The sequence below is a fragment of the Engraulis encrasicolus genome, chromosome 2 (assembly GCF_034702125.1).
Source record: "Engraulis encrasicolus isolate BLACKSEA-1 chromosome 2, IST_EnEncr_1.0, whole genome shotgun sequence".
NCBI classification, from domain to species: Eukaryota; Metazoa; Chordata; class Actinopteri; order Clupeiformes; family Engraulidae; genus Engraulis; species Engraulis encrasicolus.
The window spans coordinates 14,146,291-14,169,116 of NC_085858.1; the positions used below are offsets into that span (position 1 = coordinate 14,146,291).

Here is a 22,826-nt window from a genome sequence, read left to right on the forward strand (position 1 = left end):
GGCAATCCACGAGCAAAGGAACGTCATCGAGACGGCCCCTGCTAAATTACCTGTTAAATCCGAAGTAGGTTTTCTGTTAGGTTCGGCTACATCTGAGTCTTTGTCACAGAATAAATAGGCTACCTGTTAGACTATTCATTGTGGGTGCAGCGCAATGCGAGGTGAGGTCGGTTATGATTTTAAAAAAAGAAATTAAAAACCGTGTGCATATCACAGATGCCTGCTGTCATAGGCTAGATTTAAAATCCGTCTGTTGGGACACGGGAAAAGAGTCCGTGTGCTTATCACAGATTGTGCCAGTCATGGAGTTACTATGAACATAAATGGGCGAAATTCTACGCGCCCATCGCGGAAGCGGGGAAATCCACGAACAAAAGGAATGTCTTCGAGGCGGCCCTCTGCAAAATGACCTGCTAAATCCGATGCAGTTTGTGCCTTTGACACAGAATAAAGCTTCAGCTACCAGATTCCTGTTAGACTATTCATTGCTGGATCACTGCAATGCGAGGTGAGGTCGCGGTTATGATTGAAAAAAACATCCGTGTGAATATCACAGGTGCCGGCTGTCATAGAGATTCAATGGGGGAAAAATCTGTGTGCTCAAACACGGAATTTCAGCAAAATCCGTCCTCCCAGACACAGATTTTGAGTTAAAAAATCCGTGCTTGAGGACACAGATCCCGTGGAGATCAGGTTGTGTGTCACTGTGGGTACCGAGCACAGTAGTACACAGCCGTGTCTTCAGCCTTCAGACTGTTCATCTGCAGATACACCTGACTCTTGCTGTTGTCTCTGGAGATGATGAACCTCCCCTGGATATTTTGGGAGTAGTATATGCTGCTACCACTGTATGCCAGCCATTCCAGCCCTTTCCCAGGAGCCTGTCTGACCCAGGCCATTCCGTGGCTACTTAAGGTGAATCCAGATGTTGCGCAGGTCAATTTGTGAGATCCTCCAGGACTGATGACCACTGGCTCAGACTCAGTCAGAGTCACACTTTCAACCAGAACACCTGTGAGTGAGCACATGAAAAACAACGACATGAAAATTAAAAATATTCTGAGATGATTGACAGCTTTGTAAAAAATCACCATCTCCACAAGTCTCTGAGTGGCTTACCAGTGTAACACAGGGCTGTAATCATGAGCGCTGTTGAGAATCTCATGTTGAGAAGTAGCTCATGGACTTCAGTGCCTGCGTGAATGTGTATGTGGTTGTGTGTGTGTAGCCCTGTGGGGGTAGATATGCTGTGGATATTGGGCTTTTGCATTAGCCCCTCCTCCTTGAAATGTGACTCCTGCATTCTCTTGGGACGGTTGATTATAATATACTGTAATAACTGTGGTCAGCTCCAAACTCCTTACAGTGTGTGTACTGAGTTTGAGTGTACTTTGTGTCCTCAGAAAGTAGGTGGAATTTGTGAGTGCAGTATCATTCCAAATCACATTCAGTCTATGTCGTCACAGTTAACCGCAAAACTACAATTCAAAGCGGAGAACACAGTTTGTTGTGTTGACATTTTTTTTGTTAACCCTTCCTCTTATTCACGATTGTCATCCAAATGAAAACTGTCCTTTTGATACAGAGAATTAGCAGTTACTCTGATAGATCTGTCCTTCAACTACATAACCTGCACTCCAAAGTATGGCCATTGTTAGGGACTCATTCATCCGGATTCTTACAGTACACTTAATTTCACAGCACCTCAGGACTACACAATCATGCAGGCCAGAGGCCATAAGAAAGGTTGAGTGCACATGCATGTGTGGCAGATTGGGCTCCACCCCTCAATCTGACTGATTTTGGTCCTTTGTCTGTGATTGGCTGGCCCATTACTGGCAGGACTTTTATTTTGGTATAAAGACCCATGGTGCGTGACAGGGCCCCGTCTTCCTTCCTGTTGTTGTGTTGTAGCCAAGCACCTGGTGGTGGCTGGCATCAGGGCTCCAGGTAGCTGGGAGCCAAGTTGTCGAGGGCCCTGCAACTTAAGGTAAGCACCGAGTACTAATAGTAATGCATTGGTGTACCGGTGTTCTCGTTGTCTAGTCTGTACTTGATGACTGATTGTGGCCATGTTCTGGGTTTAGCTCGCTCCGTTGCTGGTAGCTCGCTCCATGGTGGATCTCTCCCATGGTGTGGTTCTTTGGTGAAAACTGGCTGGAATGTTACTGACTTCTGCTGAAGGTAGGCTGTTTCATTGGTGCTCTTGCATAAATTACCATTTTTTGCATTAGTGACTGACATTGCCTTCACTCTTCTTAGTGGGCAGTTTGAGTTGGCCTTGTCGAGCAGTGAGCTCGCTACTCATTATCATCCTACAGTTGCAGTAAGTATGAGTTTCCATCCTCCGTCTCGATGATTTCCCAATGCCAATTAGTAATGGGTTATTGTATTACAGGTGGATTTATTCACAGTTCCACTGGTCAAGGGAGAGTCGCTGTTCTGCTGCAACTGGGTTAGCGCCCGTCCATGCTCCATATGCTCTTTGCTGTATGTGCTAGATGTTTGTGATTTAGATAGTAACCAGATGTGCTAAATGATGAGTAGATGTGACAACTAGTAGTTTTTATCTGTGCTGTACAAGATTTGGTCCAATAGTACATAGGCTATCTTTGAGGGGAACCAATCCTTCCAGTGTGTGTGTGCAGTGCAAGAAGATGCTGTAACAGTAGCCAAACAGCTTCAGAGGAACAGCAACTTTGTTTACTTTGTTTCTTTTGTTTATTTCAATTACTACTTCTGTGTGTTGCATGTGGTTGTTTTATTCATTTCTTTTGTGATCGCTTGCTGTGTACTTCTCTTGCTTGCCCTCTTTGAGGCCCTGTATATTTGTACATTTGAAATTATTGCTCTTTGCACAGATCATTGCATGGTTGCTAACTCATGTCAAGCATTTGCCATCTAAGAATGAACATGAGATGCATTTAAAAGGAGAATACTGAAAATAAATACAAAGCACATGGGACTCCTTTTTCTCTGTCTGTTCTTAACTGATCCTGAGTGGGGAACTTGGTTGAAATGTATACTGAAAGGGCTGTCTCACCCTCAACAGAGACTGGCGTAGTCGTAAAACTAATTTCTGTAACACCACCCTGTTACATTCTGGCGTAGTCGGCAGGATAACAGTCTTTAAAGCAGAGATAAAGGGTTCCATCGTGTTTGCTGGTGTTATAACTTGTTTGTTTTCTTTGTTAGGAGCTGTTATTCGGGATTGGCGTGGCTTGGACTCTTGGGCAGCAGAACAGCGATCCTCCATCAGCTTGGCGAGACCACCCCAAGGTCGCGGTATTGATAGGTTGGTATTGGTGGCATCGTTGAGACGGAGGAGGAAATGCAGCAACTGTGAGACCTGATTGCCTGGTTATGGGATAGCAGTGAGCACCTTTGGCAGGCTAGCACAGCAGGGTTGGGGGTTATTGTGCATTATTGGAAAGCGGCAGTTAGACTGCCGGGTCTCCTTGTTTTACTTTCACTGGGTCCCCTCTGTACCAGAGGTTGGGTCCACTGTGTGTTATTGGATAGCGGCAGTTAGACTGCCGGGTCTCCTTGTTTTACCGTCACTGGGTCCCCTCTGTACCAGAGGTTGGGTCCACTGACTGTGCATGTTTGGATAGCGGCAGTTGGACTGTCGGGTCTCCTTGTTTTACTTTGTCTCTGGGTCCCCTCTGTACCAGAGGTTGGGTCCACTGTGTGTTACTGGATAGCGGCAGTTAGACTGCCGGGTCTCCTTGTTTTACCGTCACTGTGTCCCCTCTGTACCAGAGGTTGGGTCCACTGACTGCATGGTTTGGGTAGCGGCAGTTAGACTGCCGGGTCTCCTTGTTTACTTTCACTGGGTCCCCTCTGTACCAGAGGCTGGGTCCACTGATTGTGCATTCTTGGATAGCGGCAGTTGGACTGCCGGGTCTCCTTGTTTTACTGTCTCTCTGGGTTCCCTCTGTACCAGAGGTTGGGTCCACTGAGTATGCATGTTCAGATGGCGGCAGTTGGACTGGCACGTCTCCTTGTTTTACGGTCACTGGGTCCCCTCTGTACCAGAGGTTGGGCCCACTGGCGTTTTCCCTCTCTTTTAGCCACACTAATGCCTGTATAGGTTGGTTAGTTCCCTGAGATTCCTTGCAGTGGGGGAGCCCATGATTTGAATCGGTTTGTCGTCGAGGCGCCGACACAAAAGGTGGGGGTAAATGTGGCAGATTGGGCTCCACCCCTCAATCTGACTGATTTTGGTCCTTTGTCTGTGATTGGCTGGCCCATTACTGGCAGGACTTTTATTTTGGTATAAAGACCCATGGTGCGTGACAGGGCCCCGTCTTCCTTCCTGTTGTTGTGTTGTAGCCAAGCACCTGGTGGTGGCTGGCATCAGGGCTCCAGGTAGCTGGGAGCCAAGTTGTCGAGGGCCCTGCAACTTAAGGTAAGCACCGAGTACTAATAGTAATGCATTGGTGTACCGGTGTTCTCGTTGTCTAGTCTGTACTTGATGACTGATTGTGGCCATGTTCTGGGTTTAGCTCGCTCCGTTGCTGGTAGCTCGCTCCATGGTGGATCTCTCCCATGGTGTGGTTCTTTGGTGAAAACTGGCTGGAATGTTACTGACTTCTGCTGAAGGTAGGCTGTTTCATTGGTGCTCCTGCATAAATTACCATTTTTGCATTAGTGACTGACATTGCCTTCACTCTTTTGTGGGCAGTTTGAGTTGGCCTTGTCAAGCAGTGAGCTCGCTACTCATTATCATCCTACAGTTGCAGTAAGTATGAGTTTCCATCCTCCGTCTCGATGATTTCCCAATGCCAATTAGTAATGGGTTATTGTATTACAGGTGGATTTATTCACAGTTCCACTGGTCAAGGGAGAGTCGCTGTTCTGCTGCAACCGTCCATGCTCCATATGCTCTTTGCTGTATGTGCTAGATGTTTGTGATTTAGATAGTAACCAGATGTGCTAAATGATGAGTAGATGTGACAACTAGTAGTTTTTATCTGTGCTGTACAAGATTTGGTCCAATAGTACATAGGCTATCTTTGAGGGGAACCAATCCTTCCAGTGTGTGTGTGCAGTGCAAGAAGATGCTGTAACAGTAGCCAAACAGCTTCAGAGGAACAGCAACTTTGTTTACTTTGTTTCTTTTGTTTATTTCAATTACTACTTCTGTGTGTTGCATGTGGTTGTTTTATTCATTTCTTTTGTGATCGCTTGCTGTGTACTTCTCTTGCTTGCCCTCTTTGAGGCCCTGTATATTTGTACATTTGAAATTATTGCTCTTTGCACAGATCATTGCATGGTTGCTAACTCATGTCAAGCATTTGCCATCTAAGAATGAACATGAGATGCATTTAAAAGGAGAATACTGAAAATAAATACAAAGCACATGGGACTCCTTTTTCTCTGTCTGTTCTTAACTGATCCTGAGTGGGGAACTTGGTTGAAATGTATACTGAAAGGGCTGTCTCACCCTCAACAGAGACTGGCGTAGTCGTAAAACTAATTTCTGTAACACCACCCTGTTACACATGGCTACATTGTTATGCCCTTCTTTTGTTGCCAAAATAAACATTAGGTATATTTCATGTCAAGTATGTCAATAGATTTTACTTTTTATCCAATACTTTTGGTGGAACACTACATACATGTGTCCAGTATAGTGGTCCTATAGGGACAGTTATCATTCCTTTGCAAATGGCGATGAAGTGACGTTAAAGATGGAATGTTACATCATGTTTGCCAGCATTCATAATATGAGATGGAATGAGATTACTACAGTTGAGGATGTGGTCTTACTGTCATTCCAATAATCCTGTCTGTTCTGGTATCATGGTCTGTGCGCTTGTTTAGTAGCCTAGATCTTGAGACATTTATGGTGCTGCCAGCTGCCTGCTGGCATATTAGACTTTGTGTTAGGAAAGGGAAATGGGGTCCCTATAAGACAAACCAAATGGAAAGCCAGGACTGGATAGAAGCAGAGGAACTCATCCGTGTATTCATTTCATATTACACATCACATCATTTTCATATTAACGTTTATTATTATATTAACGTGATATTAATGTTTGCTAAAACACAAGCCATCTCACATGCGAAATCTTAATCCTGGTGATGTAGTAGGCCTACATGTATTTGTGTGGACATGTTCCTGTTTTTTAAAGAATGGCTTACAGTGCGTTAGACAGTTTAATAATGACTGGAAACAAATCTGCCACACTTGCTACGTGTACATGATGTTTTTGAATCGGATCTAATAGATCGGATTTAAGTAGATCGGATTAAGAGTTATTTTGCGACGTGTATACATGGCAATTTCACTTAAATGCGATTAAACGTCTGGGGAAAATAAAGCATTGCGATTGGACTGAGGACGCACGTGCTGAGTGAGCCAAATAAGGCGTGGGGGCGTGGTCGCCAAACCTCCGGGGAACTACTGGGACACAAGCTTATCTTCAGCCCGAAAATGAATTCCCTCAGTGGACTCAAGGCTGGTAAAATCCCCTTTGGGTCTGGTTCTTTCAAATGCTAGTTAGCACCCTCCTAGCTTAGAAAAACGAACTGGTGAAAGGGTGATGTGGAGTAACTTTGTTGTGCTTAATTACTTCGTGGGGCACTTTTACATCAATATATGGAAGCCACAACATTTATAGTCGCTTAGGGACTTTAAATTAAGCAAAACTTTCATGTGAAAATCAACAGGAAGTGCCGCCATCTTTTTCTCACTGACAAAGAGCACGGGCTCTTGGCGCCATCGTGTGGTCAACGAGCATGCGTGGAAGGACCGGATTTATTGTAATTCTGATTAAAAGGTTACATGACAGAGGAACGTGTTTAATCGGATTTAAAAGAGGAATAAACCACCCACTTTAATCGGACTTAAGTTTAAATCGGAATAAACTTAAATCCTGTTCGGTAAGTGTTTACATGATGTTTTTAAAGTGGAATTAAGTTTTAATGAGATTTAAAGTGAGTTAAATCGGATTTAAATGCCTCATGTAAACGTACCAATTGTCTACTTGACTCCCCAAGGACTGAGAGTGACATGCCTCTTTGTGGGGGAAGTTGTGTTTTTGTTCTAGTCTGTAGTCTCTTCTGTCACTGTGGGTATCGAGCACAGTAATACACAGCCGTGTCCTCAGCCTTCAGACTGTTCATCTGCAGATACACCTGCCTCTTGCTGTTGTCTCTGGAGATGGTGAATCTCTCCTGAACAGAAGTAGAGTAATATTTGTAACTAGTTCCATCACTTGAGATGGTTGCAATCCATTCCAGCCCTTTCTCAGGAGCCTGCCTGACCCAGCCCATCCAGTAGCTACTGAACGTGAATCCAGAAGCTGTGCAGGTCAGTTTGTGAGATCCTCCAGGACTGATGGTCACTGGCTCAGACTCAGTCAGAGTCACACTCAAAACAGCTAATAAAAAACATAAAATACATTACATTGATGATACATAAAGGTAGAACTACCATGCATGTTTCATAAGTCACTTGCTCCTGTAGACTCTAAATATCTTACCAGTGCAGCACAGAGCTGTGACTATGAGTGCTGTAGTGAGCGTCATGTTGCCCAGTAAAAGTTGAAGTCCTCAGGTGTGTGAGAGTGTGAGTGTGTATTGCTGTGGGTGGACATATACTGTGGATATAAGGTCTTTTGCATTAGCCCCTCCTCCTTATGGTGTATATGACTCAACTAACTCAAAGACTCTTGACTCAGAGCAGAGGACTTCAACATTGGCAAAGCCCAGATTAAAAAAAAAAAAAATCAAATGTGTTCCATTTTTAACCATCCTTTTTCATTGATATATGCAGGGCACCCATTGTGTCAAAAATATGAATACTTGAATCCCTTTATTCTCCCACACCATCTGATGAATAACATAGGCTATATTAGTAAAAGTAGTAATACAGTTATGGCAGTTACTAATTTTATTAGCTCTATTATACTTTTATTTGGGCAAAGAACAAAACGGAAACTTTGAAATCACTTTTGTCAATTTCACACTGTGGTGAGGTGCCTTTCTATGGCAGTGTACTGTAAGATACTATAATCCCAGAGTAGTGTATAAGATACTCTAATCCTTAACATGACATACAGGAAATTGAAAGACACAATGACTTGCAATGTCTGATTCAATTGCATGAAATTCATTGCATGAATCCAATAATGATAGATATAGAATACACACATAGAATAGCTCTGCTGCCCTCTGGTGGCACCATCGTAACTGGAACATACTGTATTTAGCTTTGCAAGTTAGTTGTTTCAGAACAGAATAATAAATAAACAATAGCAATTCAATGTTTCATGGTTTCATGTAGCCTATGTTGCTAGACACAAAATCAGTGCTGTGTGTGTGTGTGCATGCGTGCGTGCGTGTGTTCAGCGTCCTTGCCTCGTCCTTTTGAGAGTAGAATTTAACAGCCGTCAGGGGTGATGAATGCCACCCCCTTGCTACCCTTTCCTGTCTCGTCCAGATCATCATATAGCTACTGAGCTATTACCTGTAATCACACAATTTTGACGAAATCCTGTTTCTTTTTATTATTTAAAGGTGTAAATGTGAATGTAAATAGGCTACATAAATACATAAACATAGACATAGTATGTTTAGCCTATATACTGTAGGCATACAGTAGGCTCACTTTTGTAATTGGTAAATATAGCGCTGCTTACTGTAGCCTATGTGTGTTTAGGTTGTTTCAAATGAAGTGCAGTAGGTCCTGTATGAATGTAGTTTTTGTACATCTCCCTAATCATCTCCACCACTGTGTGTCTGCGAGCACAATAGTACACAGCCGTGTCTTCAGCCTTCAGACTGTTCATCTGCAGATACACCTGCTTCTTGCTGTCGTCTCTGGAGATGGTGAACCTTCCTTGAACAGCTTGTGAATAATAAATAGTACCACCATGCATAAGTGCAAGCCACTCGAGGCCTTTTCCTGGTGCTTGTCTATTCCAAGCCATGTAGTAGTTGCTGATGTCCAGCCCAGAGGCCGTACAGGTGAGTTTGTACGATCCTCCAGGTGACACCACAGCTCCTTCTGACTCTGTCAGGGTCTGGCAGTATCCACCTGTTTGAAAAAAAAGAAATTGCGTTAACATTTGGGTTATTTCAATTCAGGGAAAACGTTCCATTGTTGTGAGAAATCACACATTCACCTGGAACCCATTCGGCTAAAAGCACAAGAAGAGCTATGAAGTGCATATTGAAGGGTTGCAGGAGGTTTGTCAAAGATCTGGATCTTCAAGCATCTGAACCATGTTCTTATGTAGGAATTTGTGATTTGCATAAGCTCCTCCTACCTCTCTGATATGTACTTGTAAAGTAGGACAGGGAGTTTTCAATGTTTTATTGAACATCACCTGAACATAATTACACTACAATAACAAATTTGCCCCGAGTAACTCATGAGTACTGGGTCTCAGAAAAAGTCTTTTCTGGACTATGACATTGAATATTGTAGCCTCTTATATGTAGGTGGTGTGCTTCTCTGATTTTATTAACTGTCAATAGGAGGAATCTGTAACAAAGGGATACAGAATGATTTGAATCAGGCCTAGCAGTAATTGTGTTGTGGCTTGCCACTTTAAAAAAAAGTCTCTCCCTACCTCATTGAGTCCTCATAGGCGAATGGGACTGGTTCAGTTATTGATCTGCATCTCGCTTCTCTGACTTATCCACCCCCTTCCCTTCAGCTTACTCTACATAATACTGTATTAAGGAGAAGAAGCCAAATGTGACTATTGTTTGGATGTAGTGGTGCAAAGACTGTTGGTTTTATAAATGATGGCACCTGTCTCTAACCCCATTGTCCAAAACAATGGTGAACTGCTTCTGTGGGATACATCTGCGTGTCAGCAATGAAGCGGATACTGTAGCTCAGAGCCGCTGTAGCTATGCATATACTGCCCTCTGTAGGCTAAATAGGGAACTAGCTGGGAGAAATCTTCATGGGATTGGGTTTTTGTATGAGTCTTGTACTAGTTGATATCACAGTGGCCATAGTATCTGGCACAGTAGTAGACAGCAGAGTCTCCAGGCTGCATGTTTTGGCCTCTCAGAGTCACAGTGTTGCTGAAGCCATCTTTAGAGATGCTGAACTTGCTCTTCAGGGATTCTGCCTGGTAGGTATTATCATTTCCCCAAATGTGGTTGATATACTCCAATGCTTTTCCTGCAGGCTGTCGAATCCAGCCTGTGGCGTACCTGTCAGCAACAGAGTATCCAGCCACCTTGCAGCTGATGGTCATGGCCTCTCCAGGCCTGACAACCATTGAGCTGGGCTGTGTGAGATCAATAGCCGAATGCACATCTGGAGAGAAGAGAAAGATTAGGAGAAATACACTTCACAGAAGTGTAGTAGGCTATAATGTTTCTCTAAATGGCAGTCAATTGTACAACTCTGTCTTCTGCCCCTGCCACTTTCCACTTTCACCAGTTCTTCAGACTCACAGGATGCAGCTGCCAGTAACAGCAGTAGTGAGATGGGTCTGGGAGTCATGCTGTAGCAGAGCAGGTGTCCAGTTCATGTAAAGCACTTTGCTAACGTCTACTGACATCAACACCAGAGGAACCAGCCTCTTTTAACTCTCATGGGGGTGGCCTGTTGGGGAAGGTTTTGCATGACAAATTACCATTTGGAGCAATTTTGGATGCATAATCATGACCAGCACTAAGCCCAATTTAAGTTTGGAAATGAAAATGTCACAACGGTGGTTGTCATTATGCTAATTTAATGCCTAAAGAAGTGTATCACCAAGAAATCTTATAGAAACAATTCTTCTCCCTCCTTTTAAAATAAATAAATGAATTAGGCAGTATATTTTATTTATAGCATGTTTATATTTTAAATTCCAACTGTATGATTTTACGATTTTATTTCCAAAATCAATGCTGCTTATTGACAAATATGGGATATTAGGAGGAAAATGGTTCTGGTCCAAGACAAGGGCTAGGGCCTGGTAGGAACAGGGGGGTCATTTTGTGTAGGATCATTCCAGAGCCCTGGCAGGGGCCCTCTGAGTGGCTGACAAAATTACATTTTATTGTGACCCTGTCTATAGCTTTGAAATACAATTTAAAATGCCATGTGACAAATAAGCCAATTGAACAAACAGTATTCTTCACTATAGCCCTTTCCCCTCACATCCAGCTGATGAATGAGTTGAGTTCTTGAAGGATTTCAGGTAATGGATGAAGCTGTGCAGCCCTCTTGTGACGTCAACAGATAAATCAGCCTCTCATGCCTGGAACACAGAGAAACAGGTAGGCCATAGATCATGTTTCAGATTTGCCTGATTTGCCTGCCCTGTAAGGGTACATACAGGTATGCTGTGGTGGATATTGGGCTTTTTGCATTAGCCCCTCCTCCTTGTAATGTGACTTCTGCATTCACTCAATGAACATTGGTCTGTTGCATACTCTGTACTGTGTGTGTGTGTGTGTGTGTGTGTGTGTGTGTGTGTGTGTGTGTGTGTGTGTGTGTGTGTGTGTGTGTGTGTGTGTGTGTGTGTGTGTGTGTGTGTGAACTGAATTTGAGTGTATACTTTCCGTCCTCAGAGACAGTAGACGAAATTTGTGGGTGCAGTCAGGGCTGGACTGAGGGAGAAACGGGGCCCGGGCACTTTTGGCTTAAAGGGGCCCCTCATAATTAGCGGCGCCGAACTGACTCACTCGTAGGCCCCTATCAGAAATGCATTAAAAAATATATAGGCCTATATATATCATTCTAAATCACATTCTGTCCGTTGCAGTTATCCAAAATGACATTTGCCGTATGTCATCATAGTTAATCGACTGCAAAAATACAATTCAACGTGGAGAACACTGTTTGTTGTGTTGACATTTTTTTGTTAATCCTTTCTCTTATTCACATGGGAATGTCATCCAAATCAAAACTGTTCTTTTAATACAGAGAATTTGCAGTTACTTTGACAGATCTGTCCTTCAATTACGTAACCAACATGGCGACAATTGTGTACGAAAAGGGCACAAAACTCTGCACTTCAAAATATGGCCAATATTAGGGACTCATTCTTACACTTAATTTCACAGGACCACAGGACTACACAATCATGCAGGCCAGAGGCCATAAGAAAGATTGAGTGCACATGCATGGCTACATTATTGTTATGCCCTTCTTTTGTTGCAATAAGAAGGTTTATTTCATGTGAAGTATGTTAATAGATTGAACTTAATTCTCCAATAATTTTGAAGGAATACAATGTATTCATTCCTTTTCAGATGGTGATCAAGTGATGTTAAAGACGGAATGTTACATCATGTTTGCCAGCATTCATAGTATGAGATGGGCTGAGATTACTACAGCTGAGGATGTGGTCTTACTGACATTCCAGTAATCCTGTCTGTTCTGGTATCATGGTCTGTGTGCTGGTTTAGTAGATCTGGAAGCATTCATGGTTCTGCTAGCTGGCATATTAGATTCTGAAAGGGAAATGGGATCCTTATTAAAGATAAACCAAACAAAAAGCCAGGGCTGGGTCACTTAATGACAGTCATACAATGTGTATGACGTTGACATAATGCTTATGACACATAAATGACTTCATTACGACACTGTTATGTCAACGTATGATGCCAGCTTCACGTCAAGTGTTACTGAACAATGGTCTGCTCCAAACTCTGTACTGTGTACTGAGTTTGGAAATGGGGTTCCTCTTAAAGACACACCAAATGAAAATCCAGGGCTAGGTAGAAGCAGAGGACCTCATGAATGTATTCATTTCATGTACACATCACATCATTTTCATGTTCAACTAAATATAAAACAACAGTGTTTTGTGATAACTGATAGCCTATTAACATTTACTACACAAACCATCTCATATGCCATATCCAAATCCCTGTAATGTAGTACATGTATTGGCGTGAACATGTTCCTGTTAAAGAATGGCTTGCAGTGCATTAGACAGTTTCATAATGACTGGACACAAATCCGCCATATTCTCTGCTTGACTCCCCAAGGACTGACAGTGAAGGGTGAATGCCTCTTTGTGAGGGAAGTGTTTTTGTTCTAGTCTGTAGTCTCTTCTGTCACTGTGGGTACCGAGCACAGTAATAGACAGCCGTGTCTTCAGCCTTCAGACTGTTCATCTGCAGATACACCTGACTCTTGCTGTTGTCTCTGGAGATGGTGAACCTCCCTTGAACGGTTTGTGAATAATATGTGCTTGTGTCATAAAGAGCTAGCCATTCCAGACCTTTGCCTGTGGCTTTGTCTGATCCAGCCTATGTAAGGAGCACTACCAAGCCCAGAGTGTGTACAGGTCAGCTTATGGGATGCTCCAGGTTGGACAAGGGCTGCCCCAGACTCAATCAGGGTTTGACTGAGCCCACCTGGAGAAAAGAGGTCATGAAAAAAAATCACTTCACTTTCATCAATGCCATTCTCTCACTTGCATATACATATTTATGGTACATCAAGACTTACCACATATGCACAGAAAGAGCACAATCAGCTTACTAATGTAATGCATGTCTCTGGTGTTGTAAGCTGGTGCTGAGTTATGAGTGTTTTTGTAGGCTACAGTATAATATATATAAAGCCTCTTGCTTTGCATAACAGCCCCTCCTGCTCCTGCAGAAGAACAACAGTTTTTTTCCTGGGTGATATGGTACTACAATGCTATTATATTATATTACAATGCTGTAATAGAATAGAATAGAATAGAATATAGCCTAATAGAATAGAATAGAATAGAATAGAACAAAAATACAATGGCGTACAATTAGGAGGTTAGAATTGGAAGAGGGGAAAATAGAAGTAAGAAGATTGTAGTTTTAATTAAAGCAGGGTGGAACACAGTTACAGTATGAGTAATGCTTTTGTTATCCTCAGTGTCCTGTCCTGTAGCCATTGTGATGGTCTAGTAGCCCGTCAGTAGCAGCAATGGTCCCACTGTCTGTTACTTCTCCCATTGCTCTTTATTTAGGATATGGTGAGGGCAGACATGGTGTAGTGGTTAAGGTTCAGAGGGTTTAGATTAGATGGTTACTGGTTTGAATCCCACCCTTCCACTCACTATCCCACTCCATGGCTGAAGGGCCCTTGAGCAAGGCTCCTAGCCCCACACTTTTCCAGGCACAGTAACCAATGCCCTGTACTTAAAATAACTGTAAGTCGCCTTGGATAAACGTATCAGCTAAGTTTAATGTAGTGTAATGTACGTAAAGGTAATCAAGAGCAGGTACAGTACAGTACAGTACAGTACAGTATAGTACAGTGCAGTACAGGAGGATACAGTATAGTAGGTTACAGTACAGGTGGGTCATACGTCATCTTTAAAATATGTCTCTTAGGTCTTCAGAGTCTCTGCTGATTGTGCCCAGGGCAACATCCAGGCAGGGTGAAATGGCATTAGCCATTATGCTGCCAATTGCTGGAGCTAGCTTTCTATTGAAATTAGAATGGCCCCAACAGTGGCTTACTTAAAAAAAAAAAAAGCTTTTTATGTCATCTGCCTTTGATTAACCTGTAGCGTTGATGTGAGCTATAAAAAACTTATTTAAATTCTCGATAGATAATTCTATCCATATTTTTTATTTCTTTCTTAACCACATTGAATGCCGACTGAAAATGTGAATGTTTCATGTATAATGGTTTTATGACCGGACACCTTAATTTATAGCATACATAAAAGCATTGCTGTGTGTGTGTGTGTGTGTGTGTGTGTGTGTGTGGAGGGGGGGGGGTGGGGGAGAGAGAGAGAGAGAGAGAGAGAGAGAGAGAGAGAGAGAAAGAGAGAGAGAGAGAGAGACAGACAGACAGACAGACAGACAGACAGACAGACAGACAGATCGCTTAGTGGCTATGTGTGTCTATTGTTGAGTAGCTCTGTCATGCCTCAGTGCCTCAGAGTTTTTGTTCAGCTCTGCAGCATCTTGTGTCACTGTGTCTGTCGGGCACAGTAATACACAGCCGTGTCTTCAGCCTTCAGACTGTTCATCTGCAGATACACCTGACTCTTGCTGTTGTCTCTGGAGATGGTGAACCTCCCCTGGATATTTTGGGAGTAGTATATGTAACTACTGCCAGAGGAGATGTATGCCAGCCATTCCAGCCCTTTCCCAGGAGCCTGCCTGACCCAGGCCATATAGTAGTTACTGAATGTGAATCCAGCAGCTGTGCAGGTCAGCTTGTGAGATCCTCCAGGACTGATGGTCGCTGGCTCAGACTCAGTCAGGGTCATACTCAAAACACCTGGGAAAAGACATAAAACACATGAAATAGATGCTACATAACAGTGGACATGTTTTACAAGTCACTTGCTCCTGTAGACTCTAAATATCTTACCAGTGAACATGGGCGTAGATTTGGGTAGGGACGGTCGTGACATGTCACAACCAATATTCAAGGGATATAAAATAGTCCCGACCAATTTTTGACATATTAATTGAAAAAAATAAAAATAATAACTGAACGGAAACCTACATTGATTAGTTTAATATTTCGATATACTATGCAGTGGTAGCATTCATTTAAAAAACATTTTAAATTGGCTAGTTAGTGAGCTATGATGACCCATGCCGCTATTGGCTGCAACAAGCGGCCAGGCGGAAGCAGTGGTCCACGCTGGTGGTACTGAAAAGTGAATGCATCTGTCTCATATTGGAATTAAACTCAAACGGCGTACATGTTTCCTTCTGAATTTGACATTTATGAGCCTCAGAGATACTAAAAAAGAAAAGGACGACTGGCATAAGAAGTTATGCTACCTCAACAGTAGGCCTAAGCCTACAGCCCCATTAGTTAGATGTCATCTATGCATGTGTTGAATTGTTCGGTGTTTAGGTAAGACGTGTTATCCTCCTACCCTCCCTTGTCTTTTTCGAGTGCATGTTTTAACGGTCTCGTTGTAGCCATCAATTAAGCCCTGGCAGATGCAAATAAACATGGGAATGAATGAATGAGAAAGTCATGGGAAGATGCTGGAGATGCTCCCGTTTGAATTAGTTGCTGTAGCCTGGTGGCTATCCACAGACCTCACACAATGCATGCCATATTAGCGTAACATTCCAACTGTCAAACTACTCGATAGCTAAATGCGATTATGCTTGCTCGTGTCGGTTTGCCGCGTGTGCCACATGTTGTAACAAAGTTTGGCAAAAGGAATTCATTTCAAGTTGTGATTGCTCTGGCATTCTGAGAATAAAAGTAAGGTTTTAGATATTTTCAGGCAAAAAAGGGTCGTTGTTGTAATGATATCATATGACCACTGGGTGGCAGTGTGGTGGTTACGGCACTGTAATACATGAACTGTACGCAAGACACCAGAACAAGTGTAACAGGCAAACCATGAAGCCACGTAAATAAAGACTCCGACTGAGAACACGGTTTATCCCTTTATTCTACAAGTCATAACTTTACATGGTACCAGGAATGGATGCAATAAAGCCACCAGCGGCTCTGAAGCTTACAGGGAACCTTGATGCCAACTGGAGGACGTTTAAACAGCAGTTTGAGCTGTACCTGGCAGCGATCGATGTGGAGGAGTCCGCTCAGAAGAGGAAAGTAGCACTTTTGCTAACTCTTGCAGGGACGGAAGCAATAGAGGTATACAATACGTTTACTTTTACCGGCAGGGAAGACAAGAACAAGTTAGACGTAGTACTGAAGAAGTTTGATGATCACTGTCTGGCTAAAAAGAATGAGACCTACGAAAGGTACATCTTTAGATCTCGGATGCAACGGGATGGGGAGACGTTCGATGTTTTCCTCACCGACCTCAAGCTAAAAGCTAGAACATGCAACTTCGGTGCATTGAAGGATTCATTGATACGTGATCAGATTGTGTTTGGGGTACGTGACAAGAAAGTCAGGGAAAAGTTGCTGAGTGAGGCCGACCTAAAACTGGAGAATGCTGTGCAAATATGCCAGGCAAGGGAGTTAACTAAGCAACATGCTGAAAAATTTGATGGCGAAGATAAAGAACTAGCAATAGCCCAGCAGCCCGCGCAAATGCATGGGGACGTGGATGTTGTTTCCAAAGGACAGTGGCGCGGGAATGATCGTTTCAGGGACGTTAGGGGCAAAGGAAAAATACCGAGGAGCGGCGACAGAGAAGATAGGACTAGAGACAGAGAATTTACCTGCACACGATGTGGAGGCCAGCACAAGCCCAGACAGTGCCCAGCTTTTGGAAAAACATGCTCCAAATGTCACGGGCTGAACCACTATGCCAGAATGTGTATGTCAAAGGAGAAGGGCCGTAATGTCCATGTAGTGAATGAAGACAGTGAGCCCAGTGATGAAGAATTTGTGTACATGGTCCGTGATGGGGCAAAGGAAACACAGTCTGGCAGTGGAGAACAGAAAGGGTTGGCAGTAAATGCGGTGCAGCCAGATAAATGGGTGGCACCTCTGTTAGTCAATGGAGCCGTAGTAGTGTTCAGACTGGACACAGGGGCAAAGGCCAACCTAATAAGTGTAAAAGACCTTAAAGCACTGACAGAGAAGCCAAAAATTCAGACCCGCACGGTCCCACTGAAAACATACAATGGCCAGCCAATTGAAACCAAGGGGGTGTGTCGGCTGACAATACAGGGGAAAGGCAAAGCACAACACCTCATGTTTGTTGTGGTTCCAGAGGATCACGAATCATTGCTGGGGGACAGAGCATGTGAGGACCTGGGGCTAGTGAAGAGAGTCTTCCAGCTCAACAGTGAAATTGAGCCAAACATGAACACAGCAAAAGACATAGAGCGCCAATTTCCAGGGATGTTTAAAGGGCAAGGAACACTGCCCTTCACATACAAGATCCAGCTGAAAAGTGATGCCAAGCCAGTCATACACGCACCACGGAGAGTACCAGCGCCACTCCGTGACAGCCTGAAAAAGGAACTGGACAGAATGGTGGGTCTGGGAGTCATTCAGCCCATCGAGGAGCCGACGGACTGGGTGAACTCCATTACATGTGTAAAGAAACCCAATGGTGAGTTAAGAGTGTGCTTAGACCCCAAAGATCTCAATGAGAACATTAAAAGAGAACATTACCAGATACCAACAAGAGAAGAGATCATGAGTGAGATGGCAGGGGCAAAATTCTTCAGCAAACTAGATGCATCACATGGCTTCTGGCAACTGAAACTAGACCCTGAGAGTAGCAAGTACTGCACATTCAACACACCATTTGGCAGATACTGCTTTCTTAGACTGCCATTTGGAATTAAGTCAGCCCCCGAAATTTTCCATAGAGCGATGGAAACAATCATTGAGGGACTAGAGGGCACCCGGGTCTTCATCGATGATATAATTGTATGGGGCGCAACACTACAACAGCATAATGACAGGCTGCTGACCCTCCTGAAAAGAATTCAGTCTAGCGGGCTAAAATTAAATGAAAACAAATGCCAGTTTGGGGCCAGAGAGATAACATTCCTGGGTGACAAGCTATCCGGGGAAGGCGTAGAGCCAGATCACAACAAAGTCCAGGCTATTCTCGCCATGCCAGCCCCCACAGACAAGAAGGGAGTTCTACGAGCAATGGGAATGGTGAATTTCCTAGGCAAGTTCATTCCAAATCTGTCTGCAAAAACAGTAGCCATCCGTGAGCTGCTGCAAAAAGACAGAGGGTTCGAGTGGACAGACAGACATGACAAAGAGTGGGAGGCGCTTAAACAGACACTTACTAAAGAACCAGTACTTACCTTCTTTGATCCCTCTCGCAGAATCAAACTCTCCACAGATGCCTCCAAAGACGGATTGGGAGCCGTGCTGCTCCAGGCGGACGATGCTGGCCACTGGCGACCAGTCGCGTATGCATCAAGATCAATGACCGAAACTGAAATGAGGTATGCCCAAATTGAGAAAGAGACACTGGGATTAGTGTTTGGGTGTGACAAATTTCATGGATACATATATGGGCTGCCTACATTCACATGTGAAACAGATCACCAACCACTAATCTCCATCTACAAAAAGAATCTGAATGACATGTCTCCCAGGATCCAACGTATGATGATGAGGCTACAAAGATATGACATGGATTTAGTCTACACACCAGGAAAGTACATAGTCTTAGCTGACGCACTGTCCCGAGCACCTGTACCGCCACAAGCAGTCACGCCAGATAGAAAGGCAGAAACAAAATCATCCCAAGAGGTTGAAAGGCACATTAACTTAGTTGTCTCCTCCCTCCCAGTGTCGGACAGGGTGCTCAAGAAGATTGCAAAAGAAACAGAGCAGGATGAAACACTGCAGGCAGTGGCAGACAAACTCAAAAAGGGTTGGAAAAAAGGGACACTTCCACAATTCTGTTCTATCAGGGCAGAGCTGAGCATGTCAAATGGCCTACTGCTAAGACAGAACAGGATCGTCATCCCTGCATCTATGAGGGAAGACATGCTGAACAGAATCCATGAGGGGCATCTGGGCATAGAAAAATGCAGAGCAAGAGCCAGGGATGCTGTCTATTGGCCAGGGATAAACAGAGACATCGAGACAATGGCCAGTAAGTGTGAGGCATGCCTAAAACACAGATACAAGCAAGCCAAAGAGCCCATGTTGATCCCCGAAATGCCAACAGAGCCATGGCAAAAAGTTGGAACAGATCTCTTTCACGTAAATGGAAAAGACTTTCTTTTAGTGATAGACTATCACTCCAACTATCCCGAAGCAGTGCAGCTAAGCAGCACATCTGCCAGTGCTGTTATCACACGCATGAAAAGCATATTTAGCAGACATGGCATTCCACTGGTCGTCCACAGTGACAACGGCCCACAGTATAGCAGCCAAGAGTTTCAGAGATTTGCAGAGGAGTATGGGTTTCATCACACAACCTCAAGCCCCCTCTATCCAAAGGCGAATGGAAAGGCAGAGAAAGGCGTTGAGATCGTTAAGAGACTTCTAAAGAAGGCTGCAGAGACTAAATCAGACCCGTACCTGGCACTGTTGACCTATCGGTCTTCTCCTCTGGCATGTGGAGCATCCCCCGCAGAACTTCTCATGAACCGCAAACTGCGCAACACGCTGCCACAAATGCCAAGAAAGAAAAACACTGTGCCCAAACAAAAGCACATGCAGTTGAAATGGGTACAGAAAAAGCATCACGACAAGACAGCCAGACGTCTCGAACCCCTCTCAGAACACGACGTGGTCAGAATCGAGGAGCCCCACTCATGGAGCAGAAAAGCAGTGGTGCTCAAAGAGGTGGGCCCAAGGTCGTATGCAGTGAAAACGGAGGACGGGCAGGTACTCCGGAGGAATCGCAGGTGCCTGCTCAGAACAAAAGAGACATTTGAGAACTTTCCCAACACACACCAGTTTGGAGAGCAGCAGACACCTACACCAGAGACAGATGCACCTGTCTGCCGCAAGTCCAGCAGATCTAAGAGATCAAGAGTGCTGATGGACTTGTGAAAGGACTTGAATCAAGATTATATCCTTTTTATTGCATATGCATAACTTACCTTTGTTGTTACAGTTACAGATGGGTTTATTATTAACTAACATTACTTACCGTCCATACCTGAAAAAAAAAAAAAAAAAAAAGTAAAAGCATTTCTGAATATAACCTACTGTATGAGATGACTGTTTCACTTACAGGTCCAGTCCAGATGAGACCACTGAGTTCACTTCTATTTCTGAATATGCCTACTGTATGATTACTGTTTCACTTACAGGTCCAGTCCGGATGAGACCACCGAGTTCACTTCTATTTCACTCTATTGATTAATGTTGGAGAAAGGGGGATGTTATGAAATGTTAAGTTGATGTATGTTAGTTGTCAATTTTTCATGATACTTCGGAATGATGTGGGTTAAGCATCCATGTCTAGTTGTGTAACGGCTGTTGGCCCATTTTATTAACTTGTTGAATAACCTCAGAGAAAGGAGGATGTAATGATATCATATGACCACTGGGTGGCAGTGTGGTGGTTACGGCACTGTAATACATGAACTGTACGCAAGACACCAGAACAAGTGTAACAGGCAAACCATGAAGCCACGTAAATAAAGACTCCGACTGAGAACACGGTTTATCCCTTTATTCTACAAGTCATAACTTTACAGTAGTTTATTCTCTCAGGACAAAGGCGCTCGGTCTTGATGGAGCTTGACTGCGTTTACAGAAAGGAGGAGCCCAAGAGTAGCCTGGCCTACGTTTTTAAAGGAGCCGCTACCCTTTTAAAGTCAGATACAGATAGCCTATTCTCTCTCTCTCTCTCTCTCTCTCTCTCTCTCTCTCCCCCCATTTTTATGTTGTCCAGGCCCATTAGAAATGCTTAGTCGTTGAAGCAATTTTGTTTAAATAAATGTTAAATAGAATTATCTGTGTTGAACATGTACCACTTACTGTATAGCACTGTTAATTTTGGGGAAAGGATATGAGCTCTGGTCTAATGTGCCACCTGGTTTAAGAAACAGTCTTCCTTACTTATAGGCCCTAGTCATTATTTCGGTAGGGCGCATAGGCCTATATTGAATGAGCCTAGGTTAATTTTATAATAGGCTACCAGTCAGATTAATCTAGATAAAGAATCTATGTAATTTTTTTTTTTTTTTTGGTTGAAGTTGTCCCTACCAAAGCTCAAGCCAAACCTACGCCCTTACCAGTGCAGCACAGAGCTGTGACTATGAGTGCTGTAGTGAGCGTCATGTTGCCCAGTAAAAGGTGAAGTCCTCAGGTGTGTGAGAGTGTGAGTGTGTATTGCTGTGGGTGGACATATACTGTGGTTATAAGGCCTTTTGCATTAGCCCCTCCTCCTTATGGTGTATACGACTGAACTAACTCAAAGACTCATGACTCAGAGCAGAGGACTTCAACATTGGCAAAGCTCAGATTTAAAAAAAAAAAAATAAAAAAAATCAAATGTGTTCCATTTTTAACCATCCTTTTTCATTGATATATGCAGGGCACCCATTGTGTCAAAAATATTAATACTTGAATCCCTTTATTCTCCCACACCATCTGATGAATAACATAGGCTATATTAGTAAAAGTAGTAATACAGTTATGGCAGTTACTGACAACCAGCTGTTAATTTTTGGGCATACTGCAGGGCACCCATTGTGTCAAAATATTAATAGCCTACTTGAATGAATCCCTTTATTCTCCCTTTCACCGTTTGATAATTAACATATATTACTAAAAGTAGTAATATAGTTATGGCAGTTACTAACAACCAGCTGTCGATTTTTAGGAGCTCTATTATACTTTTATTTGGGCAGAGACAAAATAGAAATTTTGAAGTCACTTTTCTCATTTTCTCACCTTATGCCTTTCTATGGCAGTGTACTGTAAGGTAGGCCTACTATAATCCTGTAATAGTGTTCTATCAGATACTATGATCCTTAACATTCATTACAGGAAATTGAAAGACACAATGACTTGCAATGTCTGATTCAATTGCATGAAAAGAGAGAGAGAGAATCTGCCTGCCTGTCTGTCTGTCTGACTGACTGTTGTTCTGAGTGGCTCATGCCTGAGGAACTCTGAGTTTTTGTTCAGCTCTGTAGTCTCTTCTGTCACTGTGTCTCTCGAGCACAGTAATACACAGCTGTGTCTTCAGCCTTCAGACTGTTCATCTGCAGATACAGCTGCTTCTTGCTGTTGTCTCTGGCAGGGCCAGATTAAGGTAATGTGATGCCCCTGGGCACTAAACCTCAAGTGCCCCCCCCCCCCCCCCCGCCCCCCCCCCCCCCCCCCCCCCCTCCCAAAACAAAACACCCACTCACATGCGCGCGCCCGCACAGACGCACACGCACACCTTGCCTGTGCCTTCAGTAACCCATAGCATGTAGCCCTAAGCATAAGCAAAAGTACACATAAACAGTGTCTTTCTTCCTCGCATATTGAAATGTCTTATTCAAAATAGGCTATGCGATAT

General features: G+C 43.6%; 1 long non-coding RNA gene and 3 gene segments (V, D, J or C); 1 reads left to right on the forward strand and 3 right to left on the reverse strand.

The window, feature by feature from the left end:
* The first annotated feature begins 1,767 nt into the window (after window positions 1–1,767).
* Window positions 1,768–2,965, forward strand: LOC134468850 (uncharacterized). Its single transcript, XR_010038907.1, has 4 exons — window positions 1,768–1,990; window positions 2,088–2,184; window positions 2,263–2,326; window positions 2,399–2,965. It is a non-coding gene; the product is annotated as an uncharacterized LOC134468850 (long non-coding RNA).
* A 4,109-nt stretch (window positions 2,966–7,074) lies between these two features.
* Window positions 7,075–7,539, reverse strand: LOC134459426 (Ig heavy chain V region 6.96-like). The segment is given in 2 exon segments: window positions 7,075–7,391; window positions 7,500–7,539. Coding segments are annotated over 2 exon segments (357 nt in total).
* Window positions 7,540–8,357: 818 nt separating this feature from the next.
* LOC134459436 (Ig heavy chain V region BCL1-like) lies at window positions 8,358–10,511 on the reverse strand. The segment is given in 4 exon segments: window positions 8,358–8,376; window positions 8,770–9,049; window positions 9,974–10,291; window positions 10,432–10,511. Coding segments are annotated over 4 exon segments (666 nt in total).
* A 4,374-nt stretch (window positions 10,512–14,885) lies between these two features.
* LOC134459445 (Ig heavy chain V region 6.96-like) lies at window positions 14,886–21,595 on the reverse strand. The segment is given in 2 exon segments: window positions 14,886–15,199; window positions 21,550–21,595. Coding segments are annotated over 2 exon segments (360 nt in total).
* Between the last annotated feature and the right edge of the window lie 1,231 nt (window positions 21,596–22,826).